Genomic DNA, 25,867 nt, shown 5'->3' with positions numbered 1-25,867 from the left:
TGCAGCTGTGCCCAACACATGGCACTATGCATTGGAGCGGATCTCGGTGGCGTAGTCGTTCTCGCACCCCCGGCTCCAGCAGTGTATGATCCTCTTCAATTATTGACAGAGAGACGGTTTCCTGCTCCACAGCCGTTCTCTTCAGCACTGAGTCACACAAGTGTAGTGAGACACACTGCGATGACTGTCAGCGAGTGCCGCAAAGGGAATGCGTTTACATAAAGGCGGTTCAGTGAGATTCATTGCCAGTGTGGTGAGGTTTTCTGACTTGGTTCAGTATAAACTACCATCACAGGGCTACCAGAATTCCAGGGTGCAAAACCAGGGCACTTCTTCGATTCATTGAAGCTGTAGCAACTCTGAAGCAGTTATATTGAATTATATTATATAATATGAATTGTATTTTAAATAAACTAGCCATGGTCCAGAGACTATTGATTATGAAACACATCATGAGGATTATTAAACAAGTAATCTTTAATGTATTTTTGTGTAATAAATGACTGCTTTCAACTAGCTGAGCACACTGCTACAGTTTTGTACTTCTAAAAAAAATGTGATTTATAACAATTGTACTGTTTGTTACTGGGACAGAAAAGCAAGGCTGAAAAGCGGACAATCCCCGTTTTCCCGGGACGCCTGTGGTAACCCCATCCAGTCATGTGCAATTCAGCCCTTCTAACCAGGAGAAAGGTCTGCATGGAGCATTGCTGGTTGTCAGAGCAGTGGTGTTCGTTGAAGGCCAGTGGTAGATGTAACTTGCCGAGAAATGCAAGCACATGCTGGGAAACCCTCTTTCAGGTGTTTGCATTGAGATAATGCAGATTAACTTTGACCCCGTGCCCTTGATGATCATTACCTCACCTTGTTGCAGCTGGGCTGGGTTATCTCTCTGACGTGTCACAGTATTTACTGAGCTTTCAGTAGAGAGGTGTTAAGGAGGGCTCTTTTCCCATCGCTGTCTCTTCTGCTTTCATTCAGAGCCCTTACTGCTAGGAAGATCCAGAGTGCTTATCTGGCAATTCAGAACTCCGCTCTTCAAAAGAAATTGTAATACAACTTTGTTTTACACAGCCGAAGCTTGGCTGTATTCACGGCTATAATCTTGATTATAGAAAAGCAGCTCTGGGTGTCCTCACGTACCAGAATTGGAGTTTGTGATGAGCCTGACACTAGAAGATAAAAGCACCCCCCTCCTGGAGTACATGCCAGCAGCACAGCCATGTGCCTGTAGCAACAGGCATGCACTTTGCATTGATGAGTCCAAAACCGCACTAAATCCCTTGGGTAAAAAGGGTTTTGTTTTGGGCAGATCAACCCATGCTGTTGTATTGCCGAATGTGCTGAGCTCCTCTCCCTCTCCGGTGTAGATAACACTGGAATACAACAGTGCAGACTGTTAGCCACTACTCGCTTCCAACTGCCTCTGCATAGCATGCTCTCGAATCACTGCAATGCCATCAAATGCATTTCTAACCCTGCTTTTAGAACAGGCAATATTCATTAGATTTTTGGAAAGAAAGGGATTCATTTCTGATTAACATTGATCCTGGAGATAAAAATCATGCAAGCTGTACTGCTTTCCAAAGTTCAATGGACCTCCAGCTGTAAAATAAATCACCCATTGTAATGTAAAGCAGAGAAGGATCTAATTAGAGTCCCCTATGTTACCCAATGCCATGCTTGTGTAATAGAGATTGTGCAAGTCTGTGTGTGTGTGTCACACACATAATCAGCTTCCCTTGAAAAGCCCCACACTGTGCCCTTTAGTTACTCATTTAAAAGAAAGCTGAACTCAGCATCACAGCTGACTATTGAACCATCTCAAGTGTCACCTGCACGCAGTGTAGCTGAGGAGAGGGCACCCTGTGCGTCATAAGAGTACCAAATCATGAATTTATAAAATGTGTGCAACAGCACAGAAAATGAAAGATTCATACACAACACACAGGGGGGGGGGGGGAAAAAAAAAAAAAAACAGTAACAGAACAAAGGGTTTTATTTCACAATATAAACTGCATCACTTGAAACAAACTACCCCAAAAGAAAGCCAAAACACAGCTGTGGAAGTTCCTTTACAAGGGTCTTTGTGTTTGCTACGCCACTAGTCCATCTGTGTGACCCCACCGTCTAACAGAAAGGGTTCTGTACATCAATCAATGCTAAAGCACCAGCACACAGTTCAGAAGAGATTGCAAGCCACTGAACTCAGACACAGCCCACTTATTGCTCAGATAAATAAACCTAAACCTACAAAAAAAAACTTAACAAAAAAATTTATATCCAGACGCTTGTATTAAGCAGTGGGCTTCCAAAAATAAGATTCTCTTGTTTGTATTTTATATTTTTTTTTTGGTGAAAGATTCTCTGCACCCAACATACAGGAAAATCCCAGAGAGGTATGAAAATTAATGTTGTTCTTCAAAAAAGGTGCTTAATTTATAAATTCATTCGCCAATGGGAAGGAAACCCCTGCCACACAGTCAGCATCCTGCAACGTTAGACAACGACAAACAGCTCATAGGAGGAAGAGAGAAATCAAAAATACAAAAGTGACCAAAGAGTGTAAAAGTTGTGGAGAAGGATCCTGTGAAGTAGCACCGTTTATAGGGGAGGAGGTTCAGTTGCACACCCAGTCCTGTGGCTCGTGAGGAACTGGTCGTCTTCACCGTTTTAAAGCTTCATCCCGTCATATACTTTCTGCTCTGCTCATCATTTACAGTACAGTGGACACAAATATAGTCCTCCTTTTCAGCCTGTTCAGCCGAGACACCCACACAGATCTGATGGAACCACTGGTTACAACTGCCATCGCACTGGACCCAGTCCACCTGGAGAAACACACAATGAGCAGTCAGCTCGGAATCATTTCCCATGTATATTCACAGTACTGTATCTCTACTGTACCGTCTACTGCAAACGTGGCTCACCTGTGCATCTGTGACTTGCCAAATCATAAAGCAAGACTACACTGTATTAGGATCACAAATGTTTAATGCCATTAGAGTACTTCAATGTCAACAGTTAAATAACTGTATAACGGAATTCCTGGATCTTCACACATTGTAAATTAAAAACAAACCAAAATATTGAAGTTTGTGGTTTCTGATAGATCCTGCAAAGTCAACAAAAAACACCACACCCCCCTGTCCAGATGCTGTCCTGTTGATTAACACCACAGGCCAGAGTTTGGTTTAATCATGACCCAAATGAGATCAGATTCCTCACTGCCGAGTTCAAGCTCATATTGAGCAGCCTAGAATATAGCATAACTGTTTCTGGACTGACTGGGATCCACATCCAAGATTAACACAAAACTGGACCCATTGGATGATGTTGTGAATCAATGCACAGTAGATGTTTGAGAGAGATGGATAACGCAAAGCTGAACACTGACCTCGTCTCCCTCTGGCTGCTGGCACTTCACAGCAGGACAGACAGCGATGTCCTCCTCAGAGTCGTCCGAGTAGGAGAGATCTGACAGCAGGGATGGGGAGTCGCTCTGCCTCTGCGGCTCTCTCCCAGGCTTGCTACCGCTGTGAACCTCCTTCGATTTCTCCTTGTTCAGCTTGAGTTTCTTTAGGGGCGTGCTGGGCTTCCTCGCCCTCTTCTCGCTGGCCCGGCCCTCCCTCTCCCTGTCCCGGCGCCTCTTCTGTTTCCTCTCCACTGTATTTGCTGTTTCCTTTTTAGGACTGCAGCATCCATTCTGAATAAAACACAGCATGTCAGAAACCTACATACACCCCAACCCCCCCACCTCCCGACAGGAATACAGCCAGCGCACTGCAGGCATCAGGAAACAAGTAGGAGGCTGACATGACCTACAGCCACAGCATGGGGGAAAATAAACCATGGAAGATACCTCAGTCAGCCAGGTCTACAAAATGAATCTCCTACACTGGAACAGATGTAAAGTTTCATTAAAGCCTGGAGAGCTATAGATACTAACCCAAGTGATGCTGTGTTATCCAATGCCTACAAAACGTTTCCTCGCCGCTGGACGTAGGTGCAAATTCAAGCCCCATTTAGATCTGGTTGCCTTCACTATATGCCCAGTCAGGGGTATTCAACATGACTAAACACACAGTGAATGACAAGTAGTTCAGCATTAGCTTGTTTCACTACAGGGCTGGATACTCAGTACCTCGCTGCGTGACGGGCTCTTTCCCTGACAGTTCTGCTGCCTGGCTCCTGCCGTTTCACATTCGGGCCCCGCTGGGGAGGTAAGGTCTGTGTTCTGCTGAGAATGCAGTCCTGCCTGCAAGATCTGGTAGAGCTGCTGGATTTCTGGCAAGGAGACCTGCAGGAGCAGTGCTTCCACCATCAGCTCCTCCTGATCAGGACTCAGACCTGAACAGAAGGGGAAGAGAGATGAGAGACCAGCACAGAAGAAACCAAACTGCCTTCTACCACTGCATTCCAAATGATATGCAACCCATATAGTGCTCTTTGCACAGGTTTCTATTTTAAAATCAAACCAAATAAAAAGGAATACATTTTTTTTTTTTTTTTTGTCACAAAGCCAATCAAGAACTGAAGTGTTACACACCACCCCACACAGCTAAAACATGCGGTCATTCTAGTGTGGCAAAACGAAAGCAGACACTAACCCTGGAGAGGAATGCACCTCTGTTCAGTATAAAAGGCAGTCTGGGGCTGTCCAGTCTTGTTCCACTCCTGTACAGAGCTCAATGGTGCATCACTGGGGCACTGGAGGCGACAACAGCAAACAGATTATCCATAAAGAAAAAAAGGGAACGAGACAACCAAGACAAAAAAAAAATATATAGCTCAATACAACATAATTAGAAATATCACAAAGCACACTGTTACAGCATTACATACACCAAGTAATGAACACTTGCAGTTTAAAACTGGTGATCAGAGTAATGCAGTTACTTCAGACTGTATCCACAGAATAGGGAGCCCTACCTTTGTGTTTCCAGCAGCGAGAGGCGCTGTCCCTTGCCATCGGTGGTGTGCTGGTTGAATCCCCACCCTCTCCTGTAACGAGGTGCAGATCTGCTTGGCTCTGTTCTGCCAGTTCACAGTCCGTTCAATCACGTAGCGCAGAGCGTCCCCTTCTGGCAGCCGCACGCGAATGCGCTGTAGAGCAGCCAGCAGGGGCAGAACCTTCTCTAAAGGGGGCTTGTCTGAGCGCTGACACGTAGGGCAGAGCCACACCTGGGCCCCTTTCTGGCTGCTGGGGACACACGCGCTGTGGAACGCGTCCCTGCAAAGTTCACACTGTAGCATGGCGCCAGCGGGGGCTGTCTGACACACACACACTTTCAGTTCCACACAGTCTGCAGTGGGGAGCAACTTGGCTTCATTCGCAGCTCTGAGGGAACTGAGCGCTTCCATTTCCTTTAACCGAACCTCAGCAAGAGTGGCCATCTGATAGGGTGAGAAACAAGAAAGATCCGTCACAAACACATCAGAGAACACTGTGGTTTAAACTTGATTCGTTAGCAGCAAATTTCAGATTCCAGAAGATGCAGTTATACAATGAGCTGCCATGGGAGCAGCCTAAACCAACATGTCTCTCTCTTTGTAAAATGCATCCCATGAAGTCTTGTGTGTGAAGGGTTCTTAAATTCCAGGCCCAGCGCTCGATTTCCTGAATGATTTTAGCTCCAGAGTATTCTCTGGTCCAGCGGCTGTCTGTACAGGTCAGTGTACTCACTGCAGATGCAGAGTCCTTGCTCTCAGACAGGGCTCTCTCCACATCACACACACTCTCCAGTTTTGTCGTTTTCTTCTTTGTGCACTGCACTGGCTCCTTTGCCTTTTTTGGTTTTCTTTTGAAACCCCCCATTCCAACTTCACACCTGGGACACAACACCTGAAAAAAAAAAAAAAACAACATTTTAACATAAAGGTGCACCGGACACCAGAGAAATAGCACATTTTTGAAAATGGTAAATCATATTTATTATACAATGTTATTGTAACATGCTCCCCTTTGCAAGTCTTCAGAACTGATAAATATGAAGCTGAGGTGCAGTGTTGTGTGGAGTAGCAGATGCATTATTTGAGATATTTCAGTGACCACCACCTCACCTGCAGTATATATAACGCCCATGAAAAAACGGGTTTAAACCTCTGTTCTTTTTAATGTACCCTCTTTCTAAACAGAGGTGAGACTGGGATTCTTTTTTGTTGCTTGTCAGAGCCTGCTGTCTCCTTTCAGGTCAGACTGCTTACCTCCAGAAGAGAGTAGGGAGAGTTCTTCATCAGAAAGGTTTTAGCTGCACACTCCTTCCATGCCTGGACCTCAGCGACGAGCGACTCCAGTCTTGACAGGGGGTCCAGCTGCACAGGAATAGCTCGGCCTCTCAATACCAGCTCCGAGAGAGTCTCCAGGACAGGCACACGGCCACCGTGCTAGGTGAGAGAAACAGCACAAACCTGTTTAGGGTACACATATTACAGCAAAATGGCACTGTGGTGAAGTATTCGCTGCACGTTTTGAATTGCCCACCTGAAGTGCTTCTACCTCCAGCAGCCACTCTCTAGCCCTCTCGACAGAATCTTTGAGAACCACACAGTTCGGGAGATAAGCAGGGATACCGTCTGCTTCCTGAACAACTGCTGCCAGAGTCTCAAGAGTATGATGGGGTCTTGGAAAAAGAAGACAGCTTGGTTAGGACTAGAGCACCTGCTACTCCCAATCAGAAACCAGAGATGAGTCAATATACTGGAGCGTAGTAAGATTGTGGGAATGTACATGAGCAGTGCATAGGGAGAGGCTGGGTGAACTTTGTACTGCTAATATTACTGATAACACACAATGAAGCCAAAAGGCCAATATAAGGCCTGCAGTGCTGTCTTAATAAAATGCACAAACAACGACAAATCAAATGACAAAGTCCCTCTTAACATACTGCTAAATAGTTAAGGGCAGAGAGGATATCAATCTCTCAGGCTCATGAGCCACATTTAAACACACTGCCATTACCACAACTACAGTACAGCTGTACCATTAGGACCTCCAGACTGCTGCGTGTGAAATGTTTTGACAAGAAGCCAGCACAAATCCCCCAATCGTTTTATCCAGTTAATCTCTCAGGAAGCCCCTCTGAATTATAAATGCTGCCCTGCACTTCTCTCCGTACAACGACAGTCACTTTTTAAAGCAGCTTTTAATAAAATATACGTCAGTCTTTTCTCCCCAAATGCTGCACATTGTTTCAAAAGCTGTAGCTGTGATAACAGTCACTCTAGCAGCGATGGCTGAAAATTACACTTCAATTCACTGTACCTCACTGTACTAGCTGTGCCCATTTAAAAAAGTTTCTTTGACTTGAAATCCATGGGACAGGGGCAAAGGTTGGCTTATTGGAGTACACATTACCTAACTTAACATGAGCTAGCCTAAGATGAGCACTAAAAATCAGGATCTGTGAAACCAGTCGCTGAAAACAACACAGATGTTCATAAAGATTCAAGGGCTTATCTGCTTAAGACCATACAGACCCCAACAATTGAACTTCATAGAGCTCAAGGTTGAGATGTGTTTTTGTTCTCGACACATCTCGCAGTACTTAGATCTGGTTCATTTAAAGACCAAATTGCTTTTGGGTAGGTAACTGGACTTCTAAATATGTTGGTGAAATCTGGTGTAATGAATATATTCAACCCTTTGCAGTTTGTTTGTTACCTTGCTTTAATCAGGCTCTTGGCTTTGTCCTCCCAGTGTTCAGAGACAGTCAGCAGCTCCTGAAGGCGGGCCATTGCCTTCTCCACTGACGGGTGAGGGCTCAGTCCCACTCCCAGGTCAATCAGCCTCCTCATGTCATCCAAGGACAGGGCGTTGGGCTCCGAGGAGGCGTGCTGCACCTCCTCCAGCCAGTGAGCCTGCTCCAGCCTCCCCCGCAGGACTGGCAGCTCAGGCAGCTCCACGTCGAAGTCAAAGCTGACATCCAGCAGCTTCTGAATGTCAGCAGCCCGGGGCTGCTCCTCAGACAAGACCTTCTGGCTGTGCTGCTGGAAATCCTCTGCGCGGTTCAGAAGGCTCTGAAGACAAGCAGATCTTTAATGAACCAGCACCCTTACAGGATGAACCTCGAGCCCTAGCTGTGCCATTCTTTCCCTGACACATGTGAACGACAATTAGCTTGTAGGTAGACTTTGCATGAGTTTAGTGTTTATAAACTTAGTCAAATCGAACATCTGGAAGGGACAGCATAATTTATTTTGCAGCAGAAATACCTTGTGGAGATCAAAAGCTGTAGTTTCTATTTTTAATGACTCACCTTTAGTAAGGGGGCCTGGCTGATGCTGCATGGCAAACTGTACAGCTGTCTGACAAAAGAACGAAGTTCATCCACCTTCAGCTGATTCTGGAACTTGCCTCCGCCAGAGCGATACCTAAAATGCCCAGACACAGATTAAGCCTCGACACTTATGAACCACAAATCATATGAAACGCATATATTCCACTTAGGCTTATCAGGTAAATGATATCAATCAACTACTTCAAGGTCTGGATGGAGGTTTAGAACAGAGCTGGACCAAAGACCAGGATGGAAGGACCAACTTTGGCCAACCCTGCCATAAGTAGTAGAGGTAGATACTCTGAGCTCCACCACAATGGATGATGGCTTTTAGATGCATCTAGGAGATTGTGACAGAGAAGACTGAGAAGCTCATATCTATCTCTTCAAAGACACAGCTTACCTGGTTTGTCTTTTCCCATTCAGCAGTTGCTGTGCCACTGAAGCACACTTCTCTGCATCCTGGGTCATCAAACGTAAACTGCGAAGAAGATCATTGTCTGGAAATGTTTCCCTTTCAGATTCTTCGATCAACGCTTGAAACTCAGACAGACCTGCCAATCACAAAGACACATAACCCAAGTGAGCAGTTTTTATTCAGCGGCTTCAAACCAGTAAGGCTGGGCTGGGCTGGATTCAATTGCAACCAATGGTTTACAAACTTACTCCTCTTTTTGTCCACTTTAGCTTCAAGAATGTCATTTACATGAGCGGCCCAGTCATCGTAGGATTCTGCACGCAGCTTTACTGCATTCATCATTGGATACAGGTCTTCCAGTGCAAATCTATACCTGCAAGAGAGAGGACAGCACACTGACATTGTAAAAGTGACCATCAATCCACAGAAAGAAGGACATCAATGGAACAGATCTCAGAATGCAAGGAAAGCTATTCCCAGTGGGTTTATTCTTACATGAAAGCAGTGCTTTTGGTCTCTTACTTGAGTGTGTAGTTCTGTACTGGACAGAAGCAGAGATCCCGGATATGGTAGAGACACACCAGCACTCCGGGGCTGCACGGGCAAGTCAGGGCAGACAGGTAGCAAGTAGTCCTGCACTTGACACACTGGCGCTCTTCATCAGGGAGAAGATCATATTCCATCCTCTCCGAGTCAATCACGCCCTGAAACAGGGGAAAGAATTACTGTAAAAACTTACACTTTGATAAATGTCTGGGCAGTGCAGTCACAGTACCAACCCTTCAAAAGATGGTTTAAAACTGCTTTAATTTTTTGTGGATTTGTTAAAAAAAATGTTTGTTTCCCAGCTAGTTCTAAATAATTTCAATTTGGAGAGAATATTCCACCATGAAAAACCCACGTCTGCACAGAGATTCAGAAATCCTAAACCCCACAACATGCTCCTCAAACACACTAACCATTCTCCTCACTGCCTCTCGCAGAGTCTTCTCCTCCCTGATCATCACCGCCATGTCCTTCTGGACAATGGAAGCCAAAACAACGTCCAGCCCATCTGCTTTGGCAGCAATTTTACAGATCATCTCATCATGGGAGAACACACAATATCGATTCAGGAGACGGTAATGGTCAACGCACTGACGACCCAGCGGGACCTGGAAAGAGAAAGGAAAGCTAGACTGGAGTGTACAGACCAGAGGAGGGGATTACCAAGAGCCATGCTTCAGAACACCGTACTGACAAAACACTAACAAGAACGTCTCCTGAAAGAGCTTGCTGCATCTCATTAAACTGCTGCAAAATGGAAGAATGGTAAAATGAGCTGACTGTCAAAGACATTTAACCAAGCCAACACATCCACAGCCAAATGGACAGTGTGTTTTGGATGCTACTAGTGACTGAGGAGACACTGTACTGGTTTCTACTGGAATGCTGTACCTGGCAGGGAAGCGCCACTTATAAAATCCTTTAGCAACAGCTGTTTTCTTAAATTAGCCAAAATACCCCATGTGAAACGCATTTGGTTTCCCTTCGCTTACCCAGTCCATGGTGCAGAAATTCACAGCCTCTGCAAAATTGAAACCCTGATTAAAGCCACTGTGGTAGGCTCTGGGAAAGGTGACCACGAATTCTCCAGCACACTGATTAGTGCGATAAATCTGCAAGGAATCACAGAATTCAAATAAAGCCAACATACAAAAACAAAGGCCCTTGAAAAAAATAGCAAAGTCACCAAGTCTTAAGTGAATGTCATCACATGCTACCCTAAAACAGATAAGAATGAAAACAGTGCAACACTGATGTAATTGCTTCAACAGTAACTTTAAACCAATGTCTAGCTTCACTGACCCAGATGAACACTAATCTCGGTTTATCTGTTAGTTTAGGCAAGGTACTCCAAGATTAGTGTTGATCAGAATCTGTGAAAGCACACAAATTTGAAGGACTAATTCTAGACGTTTGAAGGCGGTCTGAGGTGGTCTTCCCAGAACTAGAATGTCCTTGATATTTGATCTTTGAAATTCTCAAAGTAGAATAGTCTGTGTCTGTGCTTCGTGATGCGGAAAAGGCAGGTACATACTGGAACGCCATGGCTCATCAGGGTGTTTGGGTTCATGATTGTCACAAGCTGGTGTAACAGGTCGGGCTGGGATTCAAACAGTTCTGGAGCCAGTTTCTTCATCACATTCTCCAGCTGCTCTGCAGCATACCCCGGGGCTCCATACCATGTTTTTGGCTCCCCCCTGCATAACAATCCCAGAAAGAGAATAAATAGACTTGTACAATATTAAGAGGTTTCTGACACAGCTCAGCATTCAGGTGCAGGTATCCGGAACACGTGTCTGTTAAGTTTCTAATTTGGTCAATCCATTCGAGATTGCTCAGGACTAATGCCAAAGTTGGAGACCTTGACTCTGTTACCCCGAAAGGCGAGTTTTTAAACTTGGATGAGCATTCCTGATCAGAATGGGAAAAGCAATTTCCAAGAGAAAACTAAATATGTACAACAGTTGTCAAGACGACTGTGTGGGTGTGTGAAAGCAGCATTAAAAAAATTACAAGACACCATCATAACAAAACGACACACATTCAGATTGTGGACTTGAATCTAAAATCACCAAGGTGAAAGGAGATCAAATGATCAGGAAGAAGCAAGCAGAGGCTGCATTCCATGGCAAGCGTTCTCTTAAAAAGACAGGAGGCCACGTTACACTCAAGCATGTACTTTAACATGGCTTTACAGCTAGGGAGGGGTTAAAGCAAGCGAGCCTTACCCAGGATCACAGTAAATCAGTGGGTGAGCTGACATTTAACCCCTGGGCACACTGGCTTTTATCACATGCCTTTAAAATCACTACAGTCCGCTTGCTTGTTTAAAACAAAGGGAACGCAGTCACTCCATGAAATGTGTTGCAGATCCTGCTGTAACGTGCTGGGAGACCCTTACCAGTGCAGATAGTTAATGGAATAGCTCCAGTGGTCCTCAATGTGCCAGCAGAATGAAGAGAAGCACATTCCCACATACAGCCAGGGTAACTTCATGCCGCAGATATCAGCAGTAATGTGAGTAAGCACGGAGGGGTCCATCACAGGCATGTTGTTCAAGTTCCAGCCACAGTCTAGGTAACTCTGCAGAAAGAAGAAGTTGAAGGTATTCAACCATTTCATACTCATGAGCAAGCAGCACAGCCATAGACATCTCTCAATCTATACAGCAGTTAGACACCTACATTCCTGACCTACTACAAAACACTACATTCTGCAAGGAACAAAAAAACATGCAAAGTTGTTTATTTCTAAGTCTTAAAGCGATACAAATTTTAATATATGAACAGCTATATATAGAAAAAAATCCTGAACCTCAGGCCACAATAGTTTCTTTAAAGAAACTTTTGTATACATATAGAAATGGCAAACCAGCCCTAAGAGGACCAAAATCTGCCACTGACTATCAGCTGGCTTTATCATGGCGAAGGACACACCCACCCACTCAGTAAAAATACTGTCCTTGCTGAAAGATACAGATGAAGAAAAACACAGGATTCGTTACCTTTCACATAACATATAAAAACACTAATATATATGTTGTGCCCTGTTTGGTTTGGTGGAGACACCAAAGTCTTTCCCGAAAGTTCCTCATGAGTGCAAAGCATTTACAAACATGGCATTTGATGCGACTCTCTCTCAGTAGAGAGACAAAGTGCAACAGAAGTCACATCAAAGAACAATCAGTACATCACTGCACACAGGCCACCGAGATGAATAAAGCAGTACCTCATCTTGTGGAGCCAGTTTAAATCGGCCGCCCCGAACAGGGAATCCGCTGCCAAACTCCTTGGATGCAATATCAGCTCCATACTCCACTGTGACATCTTCCTCAACAGTACTAACTAAACGCCAGAACTCCTTCTCCACCAGCTCTGTGGGAACCATCTGGAGCACAAACACCCCAAGTCAGACATGCAGCGCAAGTTATTTTCCTGCACTGACAATGCAATGGTCATTTCACACAAACCCTATTCTATTCGGCTGAGAGGGGATTTTAAGAGAGGCTATGCCTCTGAACAGAGCAGGCTAGGAAGGTGCCCGTGTGAGAATAATTAGGTATAATGCTTCAACTGTATTGCTTTTATTTAAACTTTTACAGAAACGCTGCTTACACACAAAGCTTACGCCTCATGTGATGCTAGTCCCTAAAAGTCTGTTGTATTGAAAGTTGTAATAACCCAGTTTCAAGTTTAGTTTGATAATCTGCAGCGGGAGAATGACAGGGAACAGCATACTAAGTCACCCAACACTCTACATGGCACCAGATGCTCAGTTCACCCTGCCTAATAAAACACATTTTTAAACTGTTCAAGTATTGGACTGGACAGTGGAAACCTAGTTGAAGCAAAAGGCTTACTTACTTTCCTAAAAACAGGTATACTCACATGAACTGGCATGTTGAAGTAGTCAGACTTGAACGAGTCGGCCATTTCTCCAAAGGCACGCAGCGAGTAGTCTCTGCATGCCTGCTCAAAGCCAAATGCTTCCTGAGGCTTGCTGCACTCCTATTAAACAAACAGGGTTTAACAAATCCTAAACAGAGTACCTAATATTAGATTACTATCATACACCTTGTGAAACCAACTGGTAAAACCAAGCACAGCAGCAAAATCAATCTTAATCAAGAGCAGCTTTGAAAGGACTTCTCAAATACGAATTCAAATGATGCCTATTAACTTTAGTTCTCCTAAAGATTGTGTTTAAATGTGTAAAAGATTTTGCTTAACGTCAACAGGAATAAAAAGCACTGATCTGAAAGTCAGTCACTCACAGTGAAGATGAGCAGTAGACAGTAGCAGACAGAACTAGGACAATGAGAAACACAAAGCAGATCCTATTACCTGAGCCAGGCACTTGGGGCATCTCCAGTCTCCCTTAGGGACATCGTGAAGAGGTGGAATGAGACAAAAGGTGTGGTAGCTATCATCACAGCCATCACACAACAGGAGACGATCTTCATCACTGCCACTGCCACAGACCAGGCAAACATACAGGTCCACCTAGAGAGCCAGTGCAGAGTGCTTAATGACACGCACACCCAGACACACCTCTTTATATACAGGACCTCCTAGAGATCCAGTGCAGAGTGCTTAATGACACGCACACCCAGACACACCTCTTTATATACAGGACCTCCCAGAGATCTAGTGCAGAGTGCTTAATGACACGCACACCCTGACACACCTCTTTATATACAGGACCTCCTAGAGATCCAGTGCAGAGTGCTTAATGACACGCACACCCTGACACACCTCTACAGCCTTTCTACAGAGGTGCAGAGTGCTTAATGACACGCACACCCTGACACACCTCTTTATATACAGGACCTCCTAGAGATCCAGTGCAGAGTGCTTAATGACACGCACACCCTGACACACCTCTACAGCCTTTCTACAGAGGCTCTCAAACTGGAATGCATGGACAGTGCTCTTTCACCCTTTATATATATACATTTGAGTTGGATTCACATTAATATTCTTTCTTATCTGTTTTGTTGCAGTTCGTTTAGTGGGATTGGCCCTGTACTACTTTGGTAACAACCTCCATGTACAAAGTTTACTAGTCTTTCATAATTATACATGAAGGACACTAACTTGAAGAAATAATGCACCCAAATATAAGGCAAGATCGATTACTTATTTTTTTAAATGTTGTACGTATTAATATGTATTTTGCAAATTGAATGCAATAATGACCCAAACTAGTTAGCTCCGAGTCAGCTAATAAGAAGGAACTGCTGCCCTGAGGTTTCCAAGGCAGGAAACACAGAGACCCAAGAACAGCAGGATGTGTGAAAGGGACATAAAATCCACAGTCCCCGTTCTCAGATTACCCCCCGAGGGAGCCAACGCGACGAGCATCAGCCACTGGGTGTGGAATAAACAGTAAAAACCCTTTCAAAAGCAGGGCTGATTAATAGATGCATTAAAAAAAAAAAAGAAGATCTGCTTTATTACCTTACAGGATACACAGTCCCACATTACACTAGTGGAGCAAAGAGTCCACACTTACTATACTCACTGCCGGGATGTTTTTTTTATTCCTCGACCTGGCTCTCTCAGATTCAGTGACATACTCCTTAATATCCACGGGTTCCTGTTTCACTGTAACAGGAATATCCTTCTCTGTAAGAAAAACAAAAACACAACCCATTAAACAGCCATGTTTCAGCAAGTGGCTGAATTGGAAATGGAACCTGGTGATATATTTTAACAGTAGAGTCATTTGCTTTGTTCAACACATGCTGTTAAAACATCAGAGGACTCCCAGCTGTTCTTGAAATAGATCCCTCTCTCCTTCAGGCTTGAAGCCCCTCATTGATTGGGCTTGTTTTGGATGATGTGCTAAATTGTGGATGTCTAGAAAGTTAACAAGCAGTACTTTTGCAGAAAGCATGCGGTTTGACTTGCATTTCAGCATTTCTTTAGGGAGCTTAGGGAGGGGAAACAAGGGACTTCATTGATCACAAAACTATTTTTTGGGATAAATTTGAACAAGGACACAGTTACCTCGTGTAGAAGTCTATAAAAGGTATTCTTAAACATGCGAGACCCAAGCCAATTCCTTACACAAGTCATCAACCTTACCCATTTCGCTTTTTACAACTACAGAGCCCATTCTTCTTCTCAGGTTGGGCTTGTTGTCACAGGGCTCTCCTGGTTCAGTCTTCATACACCCTCCCTGGAAAGAGCGAGAGAGGAGAAATAGACCACCAGTCTAGCACACCTGTGACAAAATCCTACACAATGGGGAAACGCTTCAACCATCTGGGAAAATGTTTATTCACACAAAGGCCCATCACGAATGAAAATGTCCTGCACAGTACAATGTCACTGGAGTGCTCACAAACCTCACTGCAGGTTTCACTCAACCTCATACATCTGTGTTTTTACATCAGTCTATTTCAGCTGAGGAACAACTAAATCATTTGAAATGTGCATCAGAAGCATGGCAGTGATCCCCTGGCATGCTCTCCTCAGTGGGCTACACCAATGGGACTCACCTCTGCTCTCATGCGCTTGAATCTGCGGGCTGGAGTGCAGGTCTCTGTGGGCTGTACAGACTGCCTCTGGGCTAGATCATGGGGTTTGTATTCTCGGTCCTTCGCATCATTTGTTAAGATTGGCTTCTGGACACACTTGAGGGGGTGGGGGGGGAGAGCAAGAACATTCAACATAAAGCAACCAGCTCCCGTTCACATTTCCAAGACAAGTTGAAACTAAACGCTCCAGAAGACAGGCAACCAGTGACCAGGCTGTATACAGCGGCCCAGCCATTCATAATTAATCCAAGTCTGACAGTACATCCCAGCTTTATAAACTGGAAGTGTCTGTTGGCATTTAGGACACAAAATCAGCTGGGTTGGCATGGTTACTCCTCAGCTGTTAGAAACGTTCTGACAAACAAGAACCCGAGACACACCAGGATTAAAAGAATATTAATTAAAAATGGGCAATGCTGCTAATTAATATCAGGTCAGCAGCTAACTGATGATATGGTTAGCTCATCAGCTTTGAATTTGAAATCACAATTACAATTTAGACTAGGATAACCAAAATAAGGCTTGCTTTAAGTCTGGATGACCAGCCCTTTCAATTAAAATGTATGCAGTGAACTTTTTGCAATACAAAGGCTTAATAAATTCTTCAACTTTAAGTTTATAATATACCAAATCCTCTGGTAATACAATTTTCAACTGAAACACATACTTCACACTTCTGTCATGCAAATTTCAGTTTATTAACTTAACACTGACCAGGTCAAACCCCCCAAAAACCAAAACCCACCAGCTCCAATCTGTTTGAGATTTTCTCTGGCAATAAAACATGTTATTGAAGCTGCCAGTTAAAGCCAGGCTCATGCCACACCGGGTCTTAAAACTGCACTCTTGAGTAACCCTGAGAATATGCAGCCCCCCTTTCAAGAGGCCAACTGCAGCGTGAGAGCATTAGAGAAGGGTGCTGAAAACAGCAGCTGATCACAGGGTCTCTTCAACCACAGACACCACAAGAGGGCTGAGCACACAGTGAGACAACAAACACAGACAAGCACAGGAACTGTCTAGGGGACAGTGCTAGCTGAGGGCTGGGAGGGAGTGTGAGGTCAGTCACGGATCAAGATGGGCCCCCCAAGGTCTGCACTATCAAATGTCAAACTAAAATAAGGCAAAGGGAAAAAAATACAGTGAAACACAGAGGCAGGTCTTCTTTAAATAATCTAACTGCTGGGGAGAAAGAGAAAACAACATCATCTAGTGTATCTGCATATCCCTTCTGTCTTAATGCTGGTCAAGGTGCTGTGAAATGGCCCTGAATCAGCCTTGCACCATCACTCAGCCAGGAGACCCTCTGGGTTAACATCTAGGAAGCAAACGTACCTGATCCAGAGCTGGAACAGCCACTAAACTCATCAGTTTGGAAGGTGGCTCAGGCGCCTAATGCAAGGGAGAGCTTGGAAAGTTAAACAAAAACGGACGTGACCCCATTGGCAGAGGTCACCTTAAACCAATCAATGGCCTAACTGCATGGTACCTCAGCTTTATAGGGGCAGTAACTGTCCAACATTTCCACTTTTAAGGTGGTTCCTACAGTTACCTGTGTTAAATATCAGCTATCGGTACGACTCCCCCTTTAATGTGTACTGCTTTCAATTCATCTGTTTAGCACATGAATTCCCTTGTTAATGTGTTGTTGCTTTAACATGCACTCTGCTGCAACTATTGACCTATTTCAGTAGAATATCACCCTCTATTCAAATATAGCATTTAAACAGTTACAGAAGCTTGTGAATCTATGGGAACAACAACAGCATAATACAAATTTACATTAAAAGCTTTAAGCAAAAGTTAATACATTTTATTGCGATTATAGCAACCTCTAAAAAGGAGGTTTCAAAAGTCAAGCGAAGCTCCAAAGGCCAGGGTCTCTCTCCTGGCTGTCAGACAGCAATGGCTACACCACCAGGACACACCCTAACGACAGAGAGAAAGGAACTGGTCCCCAGTGAGCTGTCATTACTCACCAATAGGCTGGCTCCAGACTGGAAGAGGTTGTATGGGTACAGAATCCTTTCGTAGTGGGAGCGAATGTGAGAGCCCACAGCCTTCCCAGGAGCAAATCCCATCTTCAGTGCTATTCGGGTCCATCTCCTCTCTTTACAGACAGTGTCAAACCCTCCTTCATCAGCAACCAACTGCAAAACAGAGGTGGAACATTGCAGAGCGCCGACAGTATCTTAACAGCCATGCAACCCAGGGTATGTAAACTTAGCTTAAAATGGGTCATTTGAATTCACTTGAAGCGCTTACCTTATTCAGTTGGTATAAATCCAGAATCTTTCTTTCCACATGTGGGATTTTTAACGTGCATCCCTGCAGCTCCCAGAACTTGGCTATCTGATCCAGGAAATTGAGTTTAACTCTGGTCTGAGCCTGGACAAGGATTGAAATTAAAGAGAGGCATACTTTACTGAACAATACATTTTAATGGAGGTGCTAAAGTCCTTAGCAATAACTCTTCCAATACTGCACACGTACTGTATATCCAGAGCAATGAAAGAACACAAACTGTGGAGCACGCCACTGGCATGTAGGGAAGACAGCTCCACTCTAAATAGAGGTCCATTTGGATTTACTTTCAGTATAAGACACACAAACTACTTCAATCATTCACTATTTCTGAAAAACTTGATGCTGAAATAGAAGTGTCAATTCTGTTTGACTTAATGTTGCTAGGAACCAAAAAGAATGTGTCTTCATTTTTCAATTCCTGTATTTCATCACTTGAGAAAGGTTAGGCCCAACTGCTACTTTCTGATGTAAAAGTATAAGAAACCATTTTGCCCAAACGCCATCATCGGAGCTGTTAGAATGAACCGCTCACAGGGGTGTTTCACACTGGCTGGAGTATGTGGCTTCTCGGCTTTTAGTTCTATGGATCCTATTGTAAGATTTATTTTGTAAAACCAAGCCACCTAGTACTAAATAGAGGGCTAATAGTTACCTCCAATTCATTGAGCCTCTGAATCCGCGGGGTGAAGTGCAGTCTGTCAACATCACAAGCAAACGGAGGCTGCCAGTCCTAACAAAGCACAAGAAGGGAAGAGAATGAATGGGATTCGCAGTAACCGAATATCCAGCTTTCTTGGGGCGTCCATACAGCATGCATGGAGTGAACTGGTAGAGGGCAGAGTTAGCCAATCAATAAAAGCTAACAATGAATTCACATGAACTAGGAGTGCGTTTGTTTAATTGAATAGACATCAAATGATATATTTTTTTTTTATTATGATTAAAGGAAATTCCAGAACAGGTTCTAAATACTGCAAGATCCTTTGCCAGGTGGATTGGGCAGATATGCCTGCCCTGGTGAGGATCTGGAAGGGTGTGGCGGGGGTAGGGGAACCACACACAGACACACTGGTTTAATGACAGCATTCCAGTGAACACATACCTTCTCTTCAGATTGAAAAATAAAAACAGAACTACTCACATCTGGCAGTCATAAAAAGAAAGAGATGGAGCTCTTGTCTACTGAATTCCAGATGGACAGACTCACACAAAGCAAAGCAGTCCGTTGAGTTTTACGAAGGCTGCATGCGTCTTCTGAGGTTAACTAATTGCTGCTGCTGTAGTGTGCCTAGAGAGATCCCAGCACAGCAGGATTACATTATGCTGTGCTCTACCACCTGGATACACCTAGCAACAGCAGCTGTGATACACACCTAGCCTAGAGTACTTTAGAATAAAGAAATCATCCATCCTCATTGCTTTGTATATTGGATAGTATCAAAATAACTCACAGGAATGAACTGGAGGATCAAATTGTGTAACCATTCATGACAGATACTAGGAAATAGAGGGTTTTACTGAGGCACAGTCGACACCTTATATAGAGTAGTTTGGGGAGGGGGGTTGTGGTGTCTGGCTTGTCTTACTGATGCAACAAATTACTGAACACATGAAATAAATCGTGGGGTGAACAGGGCTGCTGCTGCCAATACAGCCTTAATCACAGCTGCAGCAACAATTAGAAAAATGGAGTTTCCTTCTATTAGTAGCAGAGCTCTGCAACACCCTCCAATTGTTATTTATAGCAAAACCTGTATTAAAACCACCATCCCAAGCGTACCAACTGCCAGCAAAACCTCACTCTTCATTTCTCTGCTGGGTGGGCTATGTAGTGTTCTGACCAGATAATCCAGCACAGCACCTGCTACAAACAGGCACACTAAGGCATTTCACAACATCAAACAGGCCGCGATATGCAGCGAAGCGCTACAGACTTTCCACTGCAGCCAAACAAGGTAGAAAGCTGAAGCGGTCAAAGAAATGCATCATCCTATCCCCACTAACTTTGCATATTCATGGCTTCATTTTCACTCTGTGTTTTCAAAAGGCAAGGGTTTGCATAACAGAGCTGAAGGAAACCTCCTCTATAAACCACGATGCAGCATGCTATTCCTCCAGCAATACAACGGCAGCAACCTGGCAGGATGCTTAGCGGAGCCCTGGAACAAAACGCACAACAATGTGATCTTCTCCCATTGTGAATCTGAGTCTGGGGATCCCAGCTAAGCCTATTAGCACGGCTGTCACATTGTAACAGCCATGGTACCACTCATGGGGGGTAACAACACAGCCATCAACTGAGGGCAATGTTACAGCCGGCCTTTTGACTCTGAACACCTTGCTTCCTGAGCAGGAGCCAGATGGAGTAACACGCCCAGTTTATACAAATCAACCTTCCAGCTGTTTTGGATAACAGGGAGCTACACTAAGTATGTGGTATGATGAACCTGGGGTTCAATTCAGCAAGCAAAACTGCATCAGCTAATGCAAGACTGCATTCAAATGCAGCAAAACAAAAACTGCTGATCAGATCTGCTTTAATGTACAGAATTATTTTTTTTGTACAAATAATTTCTAATTTGCAACTTGTATTTAATTTAAAACCCTAGCCCATTCCTCAGCAGTAGGGGAGGAGAGAAGGGGACAATAGAGCACAAGACAGGGCCAACAGATCACATGACCCCCCCCCTCCCTCCCTCCCTCCCCCCCCTCCTATGTCGACCCCTAGTAAGAACTATTCTTGATAACTTGACCCTTTGAAAACCGGTTGTGGCACTAACAAATGTCGGATTACCCTTGAAATCCCTCCCACCTCTAGTTTCATCTAGGAATAACTAGAAAGGGGCATAGCCCTGACCGTCTAACAGATAACTTGCATGTGTTGAAACATGATCAAGCTACACAGCGGAATGTTAAAAAAGCAGACAGGAAGCACACAACGCTGTTACCCAATCAGCCCATGTTTCTATCAGCTTTGTAGGCATTTCCTGTGAAACTCTGCCACCAGAAAAACACACAATTACCAGGTATCCTTTCATTTCTATTTTGCTTCCTAAGCTACCAAAAAAAGCTTGATGAGATTCACCCTCTAAACCAGCAGCAGGATCAGGAATTGCCAGAAGCAACGTGCGGGTAAGTCCTGTACAATGGAAGGACACCTTTATAAGAAATGCATGAAAACAGATGCTTGCTGATCAGATAAGCTTACCTGGGGGATTCAACCTGAGCATTGCTTCATTAAGACTGCAACCACTGTGCACACTGCCAGCCCCAAGGACAAAACAGCAGTACATGATGCAACACCTCCAGGTATCAGCCTTCCACAAACTGCTTTTTCACAACACTTTCAATCAGAAAGACATTCGAAAGCCAGCCTCTTGTTGTTTAAGCCTGATTATGGGCAGTATGACCATGTCAAAACCAACAATGGTATCGCATTCAACCCTTCAATGTTAGCGTTTAAATGGGACCGATTTTGAGGCTGCAGGCTTAGTTTCCATTTGGTACGTGTTTCTGTACTGGAAATGTGGTCAAGGGTTTCAGCTGAACAATCACATCAGGAAGTGGCATTCGCTGCACAGCGGCTGCTGGGGCCTTTGTCAAAATGTTGGGGCTTTTCAGTCTTTATATGAAGAGGGGACTGGGAACCAGTTTAGCTATCTCTATTACATACTGAAATTCAAAGAGAGACAATGAAGTGTGCTGTAGGTATGACCTCCCTCTCTGCCCATTACACTACTAAATGCAGCGGTACGGAAATTCCACACAGCAGTTCCAGTAAGCACAGTCGAAGGCAGGCACGTTTCCACTGTGCTGCTGCAAACATGCTCCAGCTCCTGAGAACAATGGCAAGCCAACTGTGTGTTTTCAACTGAGGCCATCACAGTAACCAGGGATCAGAACAACCAGAGACTATCTGCATATTCCATCCAAGAGCCAACCCAGCGGGTTAAAACTGAGGGTAAACAAAGGCACTTACTGCTGCCGAGCACCTGAAGCAAACGCACATGTATTTAACACAGTAGGTGGCAGCTGTAACGCACTCCTCATGTAAAATTCTGTTCACTGAAACAGTCCAGTACTGATAAATGAGTGTCACTGTGGCAGCATCGCTGCCTGCTGACTGATTCAGCTGAAATCAGACTCAAACTCAGCACACAAGAGCTTTTCTTTCATTAAACTCCAGAGCCTGTACATGTGAAAGCACCTGGTCTGCTTGGGGTCTCTCGCTAGGATAGATCCTTGGACCTCATCTCAGATCTGAAGGAGTCTGAAGACTCATCTCCTAGCATGCCTGCTGTACCCTGCAAGTATACATCACATGCCTCATTTTACAAAGCCCTATAAATTACTCACTTCAAACAAACAATATAACATGGTGCACATTTCCCAGACTGAAAATTGCACAATTACTTTCAAACCATCATACAAAAACTAGAAATCAAGTGTTCCGTCTGACTTTGCTCCAAATGGCATGACACCACATCAAAACCTACCACCTTGTGCAAGGTCTGAAAACAACCCCAGCCAGCATGGTGTGTTTCAAAACAGTAATCATTAAAGAACTGGCTGCAGCAGCAGCAGCAGCACAACTGGGCTGTGGAGGTCCAGGGAAGATAATGCTCAACAGCAGATCTATTACAGTTTCAGAGCAGACAGTAAGGAGAAGCATTGTTAGACCATCAAGGGGTGAATAGCGACACCACTCACATGATGAAATATAATGCACAGACTGCCCATTCAAACAGGTTATTTAAAACACACAGCACGTGAAATGACATTTAGCAGATATCACATACTGACAGAGCATTTACCTTGCCTACATATTAATAACAGTTTTTGGATTTTATATATACACGTCTATAGCTGATTCCTGTTACTGTTTTAGAAGAAACAGCCACACCTTTGCTACACATAGAATCCATTGATACACGCTCTTATTTAGAGAAAAAATACATTCCAGAATACAAGTGAAAGAACACAGATGCAAAAGCATGCACTTCAAAGCCAAGCCTGTCACTGCTAGGAAACACCCAGGTGATAAGTGTGTAACATTCAGGCCCTTTCTGAACAAATGAGTAGAAAAGGGGAACAAAACGGCAGTAATTACACAGGCACAAATGGCACGACAATGCCTCTGTTTGAAAGAGAGTTTGGTAAAGTGCTGGTGCAGACTGGCAAGCATTTACTGTTCTCAGGATAGCCCTTCTTTATTATTTCACAGTGGCCATGTTTGGAAGCACAGAAGACACCCACATTTATAGAAAGACTACATTCAAAATCAACATTTTACTTGCCAGATTTTAGGCCAGTGGTAACGTGTGTGTTTTACTTTAATGAGAAATCTACATATATAAATGCAATTCTAAACAAATCCAGCTCTTAATTGATCCACAATAATCCCCATATAGACTCACAAAATGGCCAGATGGAGCACTCCACAGATCCTGTTTACCACAAAGCCAACATGGAGGACAACACCCAACAGCACAGGCCTAGGTGCATTTCTCAATGTGCACTTTGGGGAAATAGCCCAAGTTCCTTTTTCTTAGGAAAAATTAATCCAAATAATATCAAAAGAAACTGAACATTTGGGGCTGCAATTAATCACACAAAACTGTATGACTGAGTATTAATCTACCATATGGAATAAGGTTTGAAAAACTAAGCAAAACATATATAACATTTATACTGTTTTAAAATAAAAAAAGACGATTTCATGTTTGCCACGACTGCATACGTTCTTAAATCAACAAGAATCCATAACCGTGTACAATTTATTAAAATATGTTTAACAGTATTATATCTTTAATGTTAAAAATGCTAAAAAGGGTGCAATTAATATGCAAGTTATATAAACACAAATGATGGTTTATTGTCAATGCATCGTTCAAACACTTCATACACAATTATTAGCACGGTCAAACTGCTCGCTATTTGGGTAAGGGAGACCCTACTCTCAAAATTAGTGATACGGAAATCAAAATATTTTCAGGTGTAACAAATATTCTACACAGTATAAAGATATATATATTTTTTTTTTAATTAAACATATTTTTCAATTAAACAAAAAAAAAAGAAAAAAAAAAAACGTATACTAATACCCACAACCCCCCAAACTCTCCTCTGACTAAAACCAACTACAGCCTAGACCAGCCTGCCATTGCGTCGTTTAAAAAGACACTGCAACCAAGCGTATGTGACTGAAAAAAATAATAAACACGCACACACATTATATTTATTTATATATAGAGTATCGCATCATACTTTCACTTGGACACATTTGACAAGGTTTTTGCTTTTGTTTCTGGACTTCAAACCTCAGTCTTACTTCCCCCAAGACCGTCCGTGCAGGAAATGAGGTGAAGCAGTAAACTTACTCCGTGTATTTGGCCTCGCTGCTGCTTCTAAAAACACTCGCTCTTCAAAACTGCTAAACTTCCCTGCCCCAAATACGCGTCCCTAAACACAGCTGAACGATACCTTGCATTTAACAGGCGTTGCATTTCCTCAAACAAACAAAAAAACCATGATGTAGAATCGAATGATCTGATCTCAACATGAAAACCACCCGCAACAATACCCTCCCTAACTAGAAACACTATCACCGGGGAACACAACAGCAACAAAACCTGCTACTATAGTGTCCAGTGTTTATAACATCGGGGAAGCAAGCCAACGAAAGATGATTTCATGTGTGCACTGGGGCTTTAACAGGATACCTTTGAAGCAAAAAAAAAACCCTAAAAACCACCTAAATGCATCAAATTACATTTAAAAATAACCCCTGCATCAGAATGAACCCTCGTGTGCAGAACCGAATGCTATTCAATAAAAGTTATAACGACACCAACTGCCAACGGCAGAATGCCAAGAATATTTGCTTTTAATTTTTTTTTTTTTTTAAAGTGTTTTTTTGTTCTGTTGTTTGTTTGTATTATTACCTACTACGACTCCTGTTACATTGAGCTGAAACATAAGCGCCGGGTTTGCGATCCTGCCCACATATTCTTTTTGTTATTCTAAGTCAACTCGCAAATTAACACTTTCTGAGGACAAAAAAAAAAAAAAAAAAAAAAAAAAAAAAGTTCCCCCCCCCCCCCCCGATGGCAGTGCACGCTGTCGTAGTTGTTTTCGTGCACAGTAATAACGATGATGAGGATGATAATATTGATAATAGCAGGGGCTTGCTTCCCGGGAGGGCGCTGCAAGCCGTTCTCCGGGCAGCGTTGCTGGCAGCCTCGTCTCATCGCAGCCGCACACAAAGGAGCGTCTTCCCTTTAAACCCCACAGCCGCCATATTGAAAAGTTTTCTTTCTAATGAATTAATGAAAGGGTTCAAACCGCCGAGGGTTTGCTGAAGTGAGCGGCCCGGAGCCGCTCTCTCGGGGGTCCCCGGTACCCGGTGTGCACTCTGCGTGTCCCCCCCTCCCCGGCACTCACCGGCGGCGGGCGCACCTTGCAGATGCCCGTTTTCTCGGCGATGGGACGGATCTTGTTGATGAAAGCAAACGGGTCGGCAAATTCCTCCCAGCTCGGCTCGAAGACCGGGCACTCCGGCGGCGGGATGAACTCGTCGGGCCGGGGCTGGGTCATCGTGCTGCTCGGCGACCAATGCGGAGAAAAGACAGGTGGCAACCGGGTCAGTAAAATCCGGACCTCGCTCAGTCCTCTGACTACAGCGGTGTGTCTTCCCTTTACTCAAACAAGCAGCGTCAACACTCACTCACACACTCACACTCACCCTCTCACTCACTCACTCACACACACACC

General features: G+C 44.0%; 1 protein-coding gene across 4 annotated transcripts; it reads right to left on the bottom strand.

The window, feature by feature from the left end:
* Positions 1-1,981: 1,981 nt before the first annotated feature.
* LOC121299622 (lysine-specific demethylase 5B-like) lies at positions 1,982-25,867 on the bottom strand. 4 transcript variants are annotated; one of them, XM_041227458.1, is made up of 28 exons: positions 25,538-25,866; positions 18,747-18,824; positions 18,053-18,175; positions 17,767-17,937; positions 17,123-17,179; positions 15,749-15,883; positions 15,333-15,426; positions 14,758-14,870; positions 13,587-13,745; positions 13,131-13,250; positions 12,472-12,630; positions 11,645-11,826; positions 10,778-10,940; positions 10,236-10,355; positions 9,657-9,851; positions 9,220-9,401; positions 8,946-9,070; positions 8,683-8,833; positions 8,259-8,373; positions 7,664-8,019; positions 6,485-6,623; positions 6,208-6,387; positions 5,687-5,845; positions 4,933-5,397; positions 4,611-4,710; positions 4,145-4,350; positions 3,398-3,706; positions 1,982-2,831 (listed from the first exon to the last, which is right to left on the bottom strand). In XM_041227458.1, the coding sequence occupies exons 1-28, from the start codon at positions 25,688-25,690 to the stop codon at positions 2,682-2,684; spliced, it is 4,659 nt and encodes a 1,552-aa protein (XP_041083392.1). In that variant the 5' UTR covers positions 25,691-25,866; the 3' UTR covers positions 1,982-2,681. The 4 variants fall into 4 exon arrangements, with proteins under 4 accessions (XP_041083392.1, XP_041083394.1, XP_041083395.1 ...); XM_041227460.1 differs by having other exon boundaries at positions 14,767-14,870; XM_041227461.1 differs by lacking the exon at positions 17,123-17,179 and having other exon boundaries at positions 25,538-25,867.

The sequence above is a fragment of the Polyodon spathula genome, chromosome 25 (genome assembly GCF_017654505.1).
Source record: "Polyodon spathula isolate WHYD16114869_AA chromosome 25, ASM1765450v1, whole genome shotgun sequence".
In the NCBI taxonomy this organism is placed as follows: domain Eukaryota; kingdom Metazoa; phylum Chordata; class Actinopteri; order Acipenseriformes; family Polyodontidae; genus Polyodon; species Polyodon spathula.
This window is presented reverse-complemented; position numbering and strand designations above follow the sequence as displayed.

What these genes read in the sequence shown, in the direction of transcription:
- LOC121299622 (XM_041227458.1), bottom strand. Translation starts at nt 25,690, where the DNA reads ATGACCCAGCCCCGGCCCGACGAGTTCATCCCGCCGCCGGAGTGCCCG. An exon ending in AGAGGCTCAATGAATTGGAG is followed by an intron (nt 18,176 to 18,746) that starts GTAACTATTAGC and finishes ATCCTTGTCCAG; the next exon opens with GCTCAGACCAGAGTTAAACT. An exon ending in AAGAGCCTGATTAAAGCAAG is followed by an intron (nt 6,624 to 7,663) that starts GTAACAAACAAA and finishes TCTTTTTCCAAG; the next exon opens with ACCCCATCATACTCTTGAGA.